Here is a 17,291-nt window from a genome sequence, read left to right as displayed (position 1 = left end):
CTGTCTGTGTATCTGTCTGTCTGTCTGTGTTTCTGTCTGTCTGTGTATCTGTCTGTCTGTGTATCTGTCTGTCTGTCTGTGTTTCTGTCTGTCTGTGTATCTGTCTGTCTGTGTTTCTGTCTGTCTGTGTTTCTGTCTGTCTGTTTGTGTATCTGTCTGTCTGTGTTTCTGTCTGTCTGTGTTTCTGTCTGTCTGTTTGTGTATCTGTCTGTCTGTGTTTCTGTCTGTCTGTGTATCTGTCTGTCTGTCTGTGTTTCTGTCTGTCTGTGTATCTGTCTGTCTGTCTGTGTTTCTGTCTGTCTGTGTATCTGTCTGTCTGTGTATCTGTCTGTCTGTCTGTGTTTCTGTCTGTCTGTGTATCTGTCTGTCTGTGTTTCTGTCTGTCTGTGTTTCTGTCTGTCTGTTTGTGTATCTGTCTGTCTGTGTTTCTGTCTGTCTGTGTTTCTGTCTGTCTGTTTGTGTATCTGTCTGTCTGTGTTTCTGTCTGTCTGTGTATCTGTCTGTCTGTCTGTGTTTCTGTCTGTCTGTGTATCTGTCTGTCTGTCTGTGTTTCTGTCTGTCTGTGTTTCTGTCTGTCTGTTTGTGTATCTGTCTCTCTGTCTGTGTTTCTGTCTGTTTGTGTTTCTGTCTGTCTGTCTGTGTTTCTGTCTGTCTGTCTGTGTTTCTGTCTGTCTGTCTGTCTGTCACAACATTCGGTCACACAGAAGAGACAGAAGCAGGGATTAATATAGAGCCCAGTGTGTCCCCGGAGGGAAGCGGCACCCCTCGTCGTGCGACGTTCGAAAGAAAAATTCACTTCATAAAATTACTAAAGACAAAAAATGTAGAAATAAGTTAAATAATCTAATCATTTTATTATTTATTCAATCTCAAATTGAGAAGCACGTAACAACCCGACTGAAGCGGAGGCCTCAGTCCTGCCCAGAGCCCCAGAACCACTAAACCCCCCTGTGTAAAGCGCACGATGCAGGAGATGAAACTGCTGGTGCAACTCAACACACATCACTGCAACATACACCACCACTACACTGCACGGTAAATTAAAAGCAGAGACATAAAACAAAGCGGAATTAAAGCAACTAAACAACTAATAAAAGCTGAAAAATGAAATAAACACAGCTGAGACCAGAAAAGAGACACAAAGATAGTCATAAAGTAGGTGAAGGCGCTATTTGGACGCAGGGCCGACCTACGTAGTGCACTAGGTAGGGTGCACTAGGTAGGGAGCAATTTGAGACGCAGTGTCGCAGTTATCCAATCAGCGAGGCCGTAGGGGGTCACGTGACCCGCGCTGTGGCCTCAAGCCTGGTAGTGAGCTCAGCGCTCTCAGTGCGGCAGCCGTCGCAGAGCTGAGAACAAGGAGCTTAAACCCTTCACCTGATGGACATACGGCCCTCAAAACAGCGGAGTACAGCGGAGAAGAAGTGAACCACAGCGGAGAGGGAGAAGGACGCGGCTCATTTGTGCGTTTGCAGATTAAATCGGAGTTTTTTGGCGCTCCAGTGGTGAAGTTCGCTCGTTCGTTACAACATAGTGAGGCTGCAGTGAAGAACAGCTTCATTCAAGCAGCTGCTCCGAGGAGAAGAAAGTGGGCGCGGTGGAGATTTGGGCCATGGAGGTTCTCCGGATCTGCCTCTACACTTTAGCAATAAAGGTGAGATAGCCGTGCCGAAAGGTTCCGCAGGTCCACGTTCGGAGAAAAAAGTTTTAAGAAGTTTAATTTAACAGCCGCGAATCCGTGCAGCTCCGTTGGCTTAAAGGGGCACTCCACCGAACTTCCAACATGTCTGCATGATGCAGCGCTTCAGATGTGAACGCAGTCGTTCAGAGTGGTTTGGCTCTGAAATGCTCCGTTTTAGAGATATATACCCGCCCAGACTTCTTTACAGTGGTGGTGATGGGAACCAGGCGTCGCCATGACTACAACACAGATATAGACACTTTATTTACCATCCAGAACCACCAGAGAACCTACACGTGATCTGGGTTTTATATAAGGTTTGCCTGTGAACAGTTCTGGCTCTAGAACCGAGCGTTTCACACCAAACCATTCTGAATGACTCTGTTTACATCTTAATTAATCTGATCATAGGGCTGGGCAGTATAATGCTAATTCTTTTCTGAACATTTGAAGGCGTGGGTACTTGTATAAAACGGGCAGCTGCACGTTTCATTATAAAAAGAGCAAAATTAGTCCTGTTTTATCTGGATTTAGTGCCAAATCCTGAACGAAAATCATTGTGGTCACGGCTTTTGTTAGTATTTTTTTTACTGTAGGGTCATTTCTCTCTGGTCCAGCTGATCGGATGTCTGAAAAAACGAATATTGTGCCAAATAAATATTTCCCATCTCTGTGTGAACATTTGAAAAGTTGATGAAGTTGCCCTTTAATTTGCTTTCTTGATGATCCAGCACTGAAATGCTCTTGTGATCTTCAGAGCCGGTGGTCCGAACGTTAATAATGTTGTACCTAGAGTTCCAGGCTGTGAATTCAGGTCTCGTCAGGCCTTCCAAACGAATAGCCCCCCTTTCAGAGAAGCCAGAGTGTCTCGTCTGAAATGAATTACTCCCCCTTTACCGAAATTCAGACCCACAGTGCAGCTGTTTTTGTCCTCTGTACGAAACACAGCGCCGGTGATTTAATCGGGCTGTTACGCTTTCGCTGCTGAAGCCTTTGTTCTCCTTTTGTGCTGGATTAAAGTGAAAGTTTGTCGAGTTACCCTGTCCCACCCCTAAGGTGCTAAAGGAGAAATGCACCCATTTTTCTAAATTTCATCCAGAGTGGTTTGGGGTGAAACACTGTGTTCTAGATAAACTGACTGAGTCAGAACCGTTCATGGTGGTGGTGATGGGAACCAGACGTCCCTCTAAAAGCTCCTCACAGTGGTGGTGATGGGAACCAGACGTCCCTCTAAAAGCTCCTCACAGTGGTGGTGATGGGAACCAGACGTCCCTCTAAAAGCTCCTACAGAAAGTTCCTACATGAGCTGGTTCTGAATTCACTGCCTGATGACTGAGACGCTGTTTTATGAGAGTTTAGAGAACTTCAACTCCATTCATGGTGGAGGGAGACATGCAGGGCGCTGTGCGGCAAAATAGTCCTCAAAGAAAACTCATTATTCCAGATTTTCCACTGTTTTCCATCATCAACATTCCATATAAGCTCAGAAGACTCGTGTAGGTTCTCTGGTGGTTCTGGATGGTAAATAAAGTGTCTATATCTGTGTTGTAGTCATGGCGACGCCTGGTTCCCATCACCACCACTGTAAAGACGTCTGAACCGGTTCACACCAAACCCACTGGATGACATGACTGGTGAAATTCGGCAGACAATTTTAGAAAATTGGTGGATTTTCCCTTTAAGTCATCTCTAATAGACTTTATTATGGGGTTTCTGACACTGTGTGGCTCGCTGTCATCTATGAACTTGGACTGCAGTGCAGACAGACGGGCGGACAGTTTGAGCATCTTGTGTAGAAATGTTATCGATGATGTTGGAATAATATCAGTTTTGGCGGATATCATCATAATATCAGCAACAGCATCATTTGTTTAGATTGGGCCTTAGAATATTCTGGTGATGCTGAATTAATGCACTAAAATATCTGCGTTTTATTTACTGCATTTGTAACTCGATAACAATAAATATTATAAACCAATACGTTTTATTCTTGTTTACATATCAGCGATGTCGGCCCACAGTTATCTGCCAAAACGGATATAATTCCGACATCATCGTGCATCCCTACACAGCACGGTCACAGTTCAGCCCAGTGGCGATAAGTATTATCATGTTGCCCACAGTCACTGTGACCTGATCTAACGGACAGATCTGTTGTAATAACTGTTTATCGTTCAGTATTAATGAAGAAGAAATGTCATTTTTTAATGAGCCGTCCCTTTAAAGTGTCCATGTCTTACATTTGTCTTAGATTTTATTTTACATGGCATCAAAAAGCCCAAAACAGCCATATTTCATTTCTTCGTGACTGTTTTCTAACCTCGCGTTGTCCCTTAGAACTTAACAGACTGTGCCTTTAATAAACGATATATGTAAATGAGCTCTGTTCTGATTGGCTGCCCTGCATTGCGGCTAATTCACGCTCACAATGAGCAACTTCAGTGTATGGTATGGTCATACTGCCCACCTCTTTACCGAGGTCTGAGTTTTGTAGGTCAAAGTGTGTAAGAAACCACGTTATTTGAGATTAAACACGTTAACTGAGATTAAAGAGAGGATAAAATTCCATTTTATTTTCTACAACTTCCATTTTTTATTCTGAAAGATGTTTATTTTATTCTGGGGAGGAATAAAAGTCACTCCGATCTGCTCTGGACAGATGTTTCTGTATTACCGCACATCGTTTAGCTGATCATCCTTCTGCATTACTAAAGAAATTTGATAGTTTCATGGACTGTCCCTTTAAAGTGCCCGTATCCTACATTATTCCCACATTTGCGTTTATATGACATCAGTGTGCGTTCATGTAAAACAGCCATATTTCATTTCTTCATGACCGTTTTCCAACCTCACGTTATCCCTTAGAACTTAACAGACTGTGCCTTTAAGAACGATATATGTAAATGAGCCCTGTTCTGATTGGCTGCCCTGAGTTGTGGCTGATTCACGTTCATAAAAAGGAGTCAAAGCTGCGACGCTCCTGGCTACTTCAGTGTGAGTGCACGGGCATGAACTGTTGTAGACCCAGTATACATGTATATGTATATGTGTTTTGTGACCTCACAAACATGGTGAGTTCAAAGCAAGTTTTTTTTGCAGTTTGCTTTCCATACAGGGACTATTTGGAACTTAGAGTGTTTACACGCCGCAGCAGACTGTCTTATTTAAAAAGGTGAAGAGAGTGTGTTTTTCTGAGGTACGAGCCCTTTAAAGCGTCAGCGCCAGTACAGTGTGAGCGTGCGGTGGGCCGGGGACGCTGCCAGGTTTGTCCCCCCGGAGAGGGAATTTTGGTCAGAGGGCGACCGCAGCTGAAGTATTTGGCGGGATGTGGAATCCGGAGTCGGTAATTATCCTCATTTTCCCTGCTCTGAGGACGGAGAGGCCCAGGATCTGCACTCCTTCCACTTTCCGGTTAGCACTGTGACTCTGACTGTGGGGGTGGGGGTGGGGGAGGGGGAGTGTCGGTGGGGGGTGTCCTCTTAAACTCAGTCCCCCAGGCTTGGCCCCCCCCACCCCCCCAGACAGGCTTTGATCTCCAGCTGCCGGACGGGCAGGAGAGCGAATAGAGTGGACGCTGACTGAACACATCAAACATTTGCTTATAAACTCTTTCAGACTCATTATTGGTTATTATTAATACTAATAATACAGTATGGATAACAGAAATAGGTATTATTAGTAACACTTTGTATAACAGTCCCTAATAAACAGCAACATAATAGTAAACAATAGTTTATTAGGCAGTGTTAATTATATAATAGTTACAATGATATTAATAACAGTAATAATAATATTAAAAGTATTATTAGTATCACTTTATAATAACAGTCCCCAATAAATAGCAACATAATAGTTTATTGAGCAGTGATAATAATGATATAATAGTTACAATGATATTAATAACAGTAATAATAATATTAAAAGTATTATTAGTATCACTTATTAATAACACGCCCTAATAAACAGCAACATGAACAATTTCTCAGTATATTAATTACTGTTAATAATAATATAGTAGCTGCAAATAAAATCAATAATAATATTAATAATAATGTAAAAGATAATCATTACTAATACATTTTATATTAACAGGCCCTAATAAACAGCAACATAATGAGTATCTCAGTATGTTAATTACTGTTAATAAGGACACAATTGTTGCAAATCAAATCAGTACTAACGATGATGATGATAATAATAATAATAATAATAACAATAATAATAATGCAAAGAAAAATTGGTATTATGAGTAACACTTTATAATAAAATGCCCTAATAAACAGCAAAATAATTGGACAAATGTGTATAATTATTAACTAATAATTGTCGAATAGTTGCATATAATAAAAAAAATGTGGCAGTTGAATTATTAGTGATATATGAATTATAAGTCATTATCCTGAATTGTAGAAAACTAATAATTAATCAGGGTTTATTAATAGTGATTTTGTTATTTATGTCCTGTTTAAAATAATACAGTAGTTGTTTACAGTCTCGCTGCTGTGGGATCATTTAAACGTTATTAATCAGTTAATATTGCTTTTAAACTTCAATAATCAGAAAGTAGACCCTACTGTAAACACATAACTCTATAAGGTTTTTTAAAGGTATATTTTATTGTTTATTCCCTTGAATTTGCACAATTTACATAAAATAAATACATTAATGGAACGAATTTAGTGTTTTAATACTTCTCTGAGAAAATAGTTACCATTACAACTGTTCTGAGATTATTATGATAATCTATTAATATGGATGAAAAAACAACAACAATAATAATAATAATAATAACAATGAAGAAGAAAAATTCTTATTATTAGAACATTGAGCTCATATTTGGCTTATATCCATATAATATTAATGACAGTATTAATAATGATAATGTTTTAGGTTCATCATGATATCAGAATTGTCCAGATAGTGGAAAATATCTTTATGGTCAGCTGATTGTAATATTCTAATATATCCCATCCAGACATTAATATTCAGTTTTCTGCTGAGAAATCAATAAATCTGTGCTATGAAAATGAAATATATTGAGATGCCCTGTGGAAATAATCCTGAGCCTGAGCTGTTTGGTCAGTGGTCAGTGAGAGTGAGAGGTGATGCTGGTTTACTGAGTGAGCGGAGCAGCCGGTGGGCTCGGCCTGCTCTGTGGTGGTCCTCCTGCTGATGGACCGGTGGAAACGGCCTCTCCGGCCAGCGGGAGCAGCTGGTTCCTGCGGAGGGGATTAGGGGTGTGCCGATAGGCCTGTCTCAGGATCAAAGGGGGGCGCCTGCTTTATGGTCAGACTCGCTGCTTTGATATGCGCGAGCTCCACTTTAAGGAGCCCACCCCGACCCTGAGACCGCCTGTGCGCCCGTCCTGCTGGGGTTCATCTGTCCGCACTGTGTACTCGGTTTAATCGGAGTGGCTCTACCGGCTGTTTAGCTGCACAGTGACAGTTTAGGGAGCAACTGGGTGACATTATTTACACAACGCTGCCAGTGGAGTTTATACAGCTTTATACACACTTACACATACAAACACACAGCTACTGTACAGATCTATACAGATTTACACAGCGTTATACAGCTTTATACACACTTACACATACAAACACACAGCTACTGTACAGATCTATACAGATTTACACAGCGTTATACAGCTTTATACACACTTACACATACAAACACACAGCTACTGTACAGATCTATACAGATTTACACAGCGTTATACAGCTTTATACACACTTACACATACAAACACACAGCTACTGTACAGATCTATACAGATTTACACAGCGTTATACAGCTTTATACACACTTACACATACAAACACACAGCTACTGTACAGATCTATACAGATTTACACAGCGTTATACAGCTTTATACACACTTACACATACAAACACACAGCTACTGTACAGATCTATACAGATTTACACAGCGTTATACAGCTTTATACACACTTACACATACAAACACACAGCTACTGTACAGATCTATACAGATTTACACAGCGTTATACAGCTTTATACGCACTTACACATACAAACACACAGCTACTGTACAGATCTATACAGATTTACACAGCGTTATACAGCTTTATACACACTTACACATACAAACACACAGCTACTGTACAGATCTATACAGATTTACACAGCGTTATACAGCTTTATACACACTTACACATACAAACACACAGCTACTGTACAGATCTATACAGATTTACACAGCGTTATACAGCTTTATACACACTTACACATACAAACACACAGCTACTGTACAGATCTATACAGATTTACACAGCGTTATACAGCTTTATACACACTTACACATACAAACACACAGCTACTGTACAGATCTATACAGATTTACACAGCGTTATACAGCTTTATACACACTTACACATACAAACACACAGCTACTGTACAGATCTATACAGATTTACACAGCGTTATACAGCTTTATACACACTTACACATACAAACACACAGCTACTGTACAGATCTATACAGATTTACACAGCGTTATACAGCTTTATACACACTTACACATACAAACACACAGCTACTGTACAGATCTATACAGATTTACACAGCGTTATACAGCTTTATACACACTTACACATACAAACACACAGCTACTGTACAGATCTATACAGATTTACACAGCGTTATACAGCTTTATACACACTTACACATACAAACACACAGCTACTGTACAGATCTATACAGATTTACACAGCGTTATACAGCTTTATACACACTTACACATACAAACACACAGCTACTGTACAGATCTATACAGATTTACACAGCGTTATACAGCTTTATACACACTTACACATACAAACACACAGCTACTGTACAGATCTATACAGATTTACACAGCGTTATACAGCTTTATACACACTTACACATACAAACACACAGCTACTGTACAGATCTATACAGATTTACACAGCGTTATACAGCTTTATACACACTTACACATACAAACACACAGCTACTGTACAGATCTATACAGATTTACACAGCGTTATACAGCTTTATACACACTTACACATACAAACACACAGCTACTGTACAGATCTATACAGATTTACACAGCGTTATACAGCTTTATACACACTTACACATACAAACACACAGCTACTGTACAGATCTATACAGATTTACACAGCGTTATACAGCTTTATACACACTTACACATACAAACACACAGCTACTGTACAGATCTATACAGATTTACACAGCGTTATACAGCTTTATACACACTTACACATACAAACACACAGCTACTGTACAGATCTATACAGATTTACACAGCGTTATACAGCTTTATACACACTTACACATACAAACACACAGCTACTGTACAGATCTATACAGATTTACACAGCGTTATACAGCTTTATACACACTTACACATACAAACACACAGCTACTGTACAGATCTATACAGATTTACACAGCGTTATACAGCTTTATACACACTTACACATACAAACACACAGCTACTGTACAGATCTATACAGATTTACACAGCGTTATACAGCTTTATACACACTTACACATACAAACACACAGCTACTGTACAGATCTATACAGATTTACACAGCGTTATACAGCTTTATACACACTTACACATACAAACACACAGCTACTGTACAGATCTATACAGATTTACACAGCGTTATACAGCTTTATACACACTTACACATACAAACACACAGCTACTGTACAGATCTATACAGATTTACACAGCGTTATACAGCTTTATACACACTTACACATACAAACACACAGCTACTGTACAGATCTATACAGATTTACACAGCGTTATACAGCTTTATACACACTTACACATACAAACACACAGCTACTGTACAGATCTATACAGATTTACACAGCGTTATACAGCTTTATACAGCACTTACACATACAAACACACAGCTACTGTACAGATCTATACAGATTTACACAGCGTTATACAGCTTTATACACACTTACACATACAAACACACAGCTACTGTACAGATCTATACAGATTTACACAGCGTTATACAGCTTTATACACACTTACACATACAAACACACAGCTACTGTACAGATCTATACAGATTTACACAGCGTTATACAGCTTTATACACACTTACACATACAAACACACAGCTACTGTACAGATCTATACAGATTTACACAGCGTTATACAGCTTTATACACACTTACACATACAAACACACAGCTACTGTACAGATCTATACAGATTTACACAGCGTTATACAGCTTTATACACACTTACACATACAAACACACAGCTACTGTACAGATCTATACAGATTTACACAGCGTTATACAGCTTTATACACACTTACACATACAAACACACAGCTACTGTACAGATCTATACAGATTTACACAGCGTTATACAGCTTTATACACACTTACACATACAAACACACAGCTACTGTACAGATCTATACAGATTTACACAGCGTTATACAGCTTTATACACACTTACACATACAAACACACAGCTACTGTACAGATCTATACAGATTTACACAGCGTTATACAGCTTTATACACACTTACACATACAAACACACAGCTACTGTACAGATCTATACAGATTTACACAGCGTTTATACAGCTTTATACACACTTACACATACAAACACACAGCTACTGTACAGATCTATACAGATTACACAGCGTTATACAGCTTTATACACACTTACACATACAAACACACAGCTACTGTACAGATCTATACAGATTTACACAGCGTTAACAGCTTTATACACACTTACACATACAAAACACACAGCTACTGTACAGATCTATACAGATTTAACACAGCGTTATACAGCTTTATACACACTTACACATACAAACACACAGCTACTGTACAGAATCTATACAGATTTTACACAGGCGTTATACAGCTTTATACACACTTACACATACAAACACACAGCTACTGTACAGATCTATACAGATTTACACAGCGTTATACAGCTTTATACGCACTTACACATACAAACACACAGCTACTGTACAGATCTATACAGATTACACAGCGTTATACAGCTTATACACACTACACATACAAACACACAGCTACTGTACAGATCTATACAGATTACACAGCGTTATACAGCTTTATACGCACTTACACATACAAACACACAGCTACTGTACAGATCTATACAGATTTACACAGCGTTATACAGCTTTATACACACTTACACATACAAACACACAGCTACTGTACAGATCTATACAGATTTACACAGCGTTATACAGCTTTATACACACTTACACATACAAACACACAGCTACTGTACAGATCTATACAGATTTACACAGCGTTATACAGCTTTATACACACTTACACATACAAACACACAGCTACTGTACAGATCTATACAGATTTACACAGCGTTATACAGCTTTATACACACTTACACATACAAACACACAGCTACTGTACAGATCTATACAGATTTACACAGCGTTATACAGCTTTATACACACTTACACATACAAACACACAGCTACTGTACAGATCTATACAGTAGCTGTGTGTATACAGCTTTATACACACTTACACATACAAACACACAGCTACTGTACAGATCTATACAGATTTACACAGCGTTATACAGCTTTATATACAGCACTTACACATACAAACACACAGCTACTGTACAGATCTATACAGATTTACACAGCGTTATACAGCTTTATACACACTTACACATACAAACACACAGCTACTGTACAGATCTATACAGATTTACACAGCGTTATACAGCTTTATACACACTTACACATACAAACACACAGCTACTGTACAGATCTATACAGATTTACACAGCGTTATACAGCTTTATACACACTTACACATACAAACACACAGCTACTGTACAGATCTATACAGATTTACACAGCGTTATACAGCTTTATACACACTTACACATACAAACACACAGCTACTGTACAGATCTATACAGATTTACACAGCGTTATACAGCTTTATACACACTTACACATACAAACACACAGCTACTGTACAGATCTATACAGATTTACACAGCGTTATACAGCTTTATACACACTTACACATACAAACACACAGCTACTGTACAGATCTATACAGATTTACACAGCGTTATACAGCTTTATACACACTTACACATACAAACACACAGCTACTGTACAGATCTATACAGATTTACACAGCGTTATACAGCTTTATACACACTTACACATACAAACACACAGCTACTGTACAGATCTATACAGATTTACACAGCGTTATACAGCTTTATACACACTTACACATACAAACACACAGCTACTGTACAGATCTATACAGATTTACACAGCGTTATACAGCTTTATACACACTTACACATACAAACACACAGCTACTGTACAGATCTATACAGATTTACACAGCGTTATACAGCTTTATACACACTTACACATACAAACACACAGCTACTGTACAGATCTATACAGATTTACACAGCGTTATACAGCTTTATACACACTTACACATACAAACACACAGCTACTGTACAGATCTATACAGATTTACACAGCGTTATACAGCTTTATACACACTTACACATACAAACACACAGCTACTGTACAGATCTATACAGATTTACACAGCGTTATACAGCTTTATACACACTTACACATACAAACACACAGCTACTGTACAGATCTATACAGATTTACACAGCGTTATACAGCTTTATACACACTTACACATACAAACACACAGCTACTGTACAGATCTATACAGATTTACACAGCGTTATACAGCTTTATACACACTTACACATACAAACACACAGCTACTGTACAGATCTATACAGATTTACACAGCGTTATACAGCTTTATACACACTTACACATACAAACACACAGCTACTGTACAGATCTATACAGATTTACACAGCGTTATACAGCTTTATACACACTTACACATACAAACACACAGCTACTGTACAGATCTATACAGATTTACACAGCGTTATACAGCTTTATACACACTTACACATACAAACACACAGCTACTGTACAGATCTATACAGATTTACACAGCGTTATACAGCTTTATACACACTTACACATACAAACACACAGCTACTGTACAGATCTATACAGATTTACACAGCGTTATACAGCTTTATACACACTTACACATACAAACACACAGCTACTGTACAGATCTATACAGATTTACACAGCGTTATACAGCTTTATACACACTTACACATACAAACACACAGCTACTGTACAGATCTATACAGATTTACACAGCGTTATACAGCTTTATACACACTTACACATACAAACACACAGCTACTGTACAGATCTATACAGATTTACACAGCGTTATACAGCTTTATACACACTTACACATACAAACACACAGCTACTGTACAGATCTATACAGATTTACACAGCGTTATACAGCTTTATACGCACTTACACATACAAACACACAGCTACTGTACAGATCTATACAGATTTACACAGCGTTATACAGCTTTATACGCACTTACACATACAAACACACAGCTACTGTACAGATCTATACAGATTTACACAGCGTTATACAGCTTTATACACACTTACACATACAAACACACAGCTACTGTACAGATCTATACAGATTTACACAGCGTTATACAGCTTTATACACACTTACACATACAAACACACAGCTACTGTACAGATCTATACAGATTTACACAGCGTTATACAGCTTTATACACACTTACACATACAAACACACAGCTACTGTACAGATCTATACAGATTTACACAGCGTTATACAGCTTTATACACACTTACACATACAAACACACAGCTACTGTACAGATCTATACAGATTTACACAGCGTTATACAGCTTTATACACACTTACACATACAAACACACAGCTACTGTACAGATCTATACAGATTTACACAGCGTTATACAGCTTTATACTCACTTACACATACAAACACACAGCTACTGTACAGATCTATACAGATTTACACAGCGTTATACAGCTTTATACACACTTACACATACAAACACACAGCTACTGTACAGATCTATACAGATTTACACAGCGTTATACAGCTTTATACACACTTACACATACAAACACACAGCTACTGTACAGATCTATACAGATTTACACAGCGTTATACAGCTTTATACACACTTACACATACAAACACACAGCTACTGTACAGATCTATACAGATTTACACAGCGTTATACAGCTTTATACACACTTACACATACAAACACACAGCTACTGTACAGATCTAAGATTACAGTATACAGCTTATACACACTTACACATACAACACACAGCTACTGTACAGATCTATACAGATTTACACAGCGTTATACAGATTTATACACACTTACACATACTAACACACAGCTACTGTACAGATCTATACAGATTTACACAGCGTTATACAGCTTTATACACACTTACACATACAAACACACAGCTACTGTACAGATCTATACAGATTTACACAGCGTTATACAGCTTTATACACACTTACACATACAAACACACAGCTACTGTACAGATCTATACAGATTTACACAGCGTTATACAGCTTTATACGCACTTACACATACAAACACACAGCTACTGTACAGATCTATACAGATTTACACAGCGTTATACAGCTTTATACACACTTACACATACAAACACACAGCTACTGTACAGATCTATACAGATTTACACAGCGTTATACAGCTTATACAGATTTACACAGCGTTATACAGCTTTATACGCACTTACACATACAACACACAGCTACTGTACAGATCTATACAGATTTACACAGCGTTATACAGCTTTATACGCACTTACACATACAAACACACAGCTACTGTACAGATCTATACAGATTTACACAGCGTTATACAGCTTTATACACACTTACACATACAAACACACAGCTACTGTACAGATCTATACAGATTTACACAGCGTTATACAGCTTTATACACACTTACACATACAAACACACAGCTACTGTACAGATCTATACAGATTTACACAGCGTTATACAGCTTTATACGACACTTACACATACAAACACACAGCTACTGTACAGATCTATACAGATTTACACAGCGTTATACAGCTTTATACACACTTACACATACAAACACACAGCTACTGTACAGATCTATACAGATTTACACAGCGTTATACAGCTTTATACACACTTACACATACAAACACACAGCTACTGTACAGATCTATACAGATTTACACAGCGTTATACAGCTTTATACACACTTACACATACAAACACACAGCTACTGTACAGATCTATACAGATTACACAGCGTTATACAGCTTTATACGCACTTACACATACAAACACACAGCTACTGTACAGATCTATACAGATTTACACAGCGTTATACACAGCTTTATACACACTTACACATACAAACACACAGCTACTGTACAGATCTATACAGATTTACACAGCGTTATACAGCTTTATACACACTTACACATACAAACACACAGCTACTGTACAGATCTATACAGATTTACACAGCGTTATACAGCTTTATACACACTTACACATACAAACACACAGCTACTGTACAGATCTATACAGATTTACACAGCGTTATACAGCTTTATACACACTTACACATACAAACACACAGCTACTGTACAGATCTATACAGATTTACACAGCGTTATACAGCTTTATACACACTTACACATACAAACACACAGCTACTGTACAGATCTATACAGATTTACACAGCGTTATACAGCTTTATACACACTTACACATACAAACACACAGCTACTGTACAGATCTATACAGATTTACACAGCGTTATACAGCTTTATACACACTTACACATACAAACACACAGCTACTGTACAGATCTATACAGATTTACACAGCGTTATACAGCTTTATACACACTTACACATACAAACACACAGCTACTGTACAGATCTATACAGATTTACACAGCGTTATACAGCTTTATACGCACTTACACATACAAACACACAGCTACTGTACAGATCTATACAGATTTACACAGCGTTATACAGCTTTATACACACTTACACATACAAACACACAGCTACTGTACAGATCTATACAGATTTACACAGCGTTATACAGCATTTATACACACTTACACATACAAACACACAGCTACTGTACAGATCTATACAGATTTACACAGCGTTATACAGCTTTATACACACTTACACATACAAACACACAGCTACTGTACAGATCTATACAGATTTACACAGCGTTATACAGCTTTATACACACTTACACATACAAACACACAGCTACTGTACAGATCTATACAGATTTAAACAGCGTTATACAGCTTTATACAGCACTTACACATACAAACACACAGCTACTGTACAGATCTATACAGATTTACACAGCGTTATACAGCTTTATACGCACTTACACATACAAACACACAGCTACTGTACAGATCTATACAGATTTACACAGCGTTATACAGCTTTATACTCACTTACACATACAAACACACAGCTACTGTACAGATCTATACAGATTTACACAGCGTTATACAGCTTTATACACACTTACACATACAAACACACAGCTACTGTACAGATCTATACAGATTTACACAGCGTTATAAAGCTGTATAACCACTTACACATACAAACACACAGCTACTGTACAGATCTATACAGATTTACACAGCGTTATACAGCTTTATACACACTTACACATACAAACACACAGCTACTGTACAGATCTATACAGATTACACAGCGTTATACAGCTTTATACACACTTACACATACAAACACACAGCTACTGTACAGATCTATACAGATTTACACAGCGTTATACAGCTTTATACACACTTACACATACAAACACACAGCTACTGTACAGATCTATACAGATTTACACAGCGTTATACAGCTTTATACACACTTACACATACAAACACACAGCTACTGTACAGATCTATACAGATTTACACAGCGTTATACAGCTTTATACACACTTACACATACAAACACACAGCTACTGTACAGATCTATACAGATTTACACAGCGTTATACAGCTTTATACACACTTATCACATACAAACAAATTACACACAGCTACTGTAGATCTTATACAGATTTACCTAGCGTTATACAGCTTTATACACACTGTACACGTACAAACACACAGCTACTGTACGATCTATACATTACAGCGTGTTATAGCTTTAATACGCACTTACACATACAACACACAGCAGACTGTACAGATCCTATACAGATTTACACAGCGTATACAGCTTTTATACACACTTACACCATACAAACACACAGCTTACTGTACAGATACTATACCGATTTACACAGCGTATACAGCTTTATACACACTTACACATACAAACACACAGCCTACTGGTACAGATCTATACAGATTTTACACAGCGTTTATACAGCTTTATACACACTTACCACATACAAACACCCAGCCTACTTGTACAGATCTATACAGATTTACACAGCGTTATACAG

The 17,291-nt window shown here is 38.1% G+C and overlaps 1 protein-coding gene across 1 annotated transcript in view; it reads left to right on the top strand.

Moving 5' to 3' along the window:
• Window positions 1-1,317: 1,317 nt before the first annotated feature.
• nradd (neurotrophin receptor associated death domain) overlaps window positions 1,318-17,291 on the top strand; it is a 52,101-nt gene continuing 36,127 nt past the window's right edge. The window contains exon 1 of the mRNA XM_037536800.1: window positions 1,318-1,654. Coding sequence (XP_037392697.1) covers window positions 1,613-1,654 — 42 coding nt within the window. The 5' untranslated portion in view covers window positions 1,318-1,612. The remainder of the gene's footprint in view (window positions 1,655-17,291) is intronic.

The sequence above is a fragment of the Pygocentrus nattereri genome, chromosome 3, assembly GCF_015220715.1.
Source record: "Pygocentrus nattereri isolate fPygNat1 chromosome 3, fPygNat1.pri, whole genome shotgun sequence".
In the NCBI taxonomy this organism is placed as follows: domain Eukaryota; kingdom Metazoa; phylum Chordata; class Actinopteri; order Characiformes; family Serrasalmidae; genus Pygocentrus; species Pygocentrus nattereri.
This window is presented reverse-complemented; position numbering and strand designations above follow the sequence as displayed.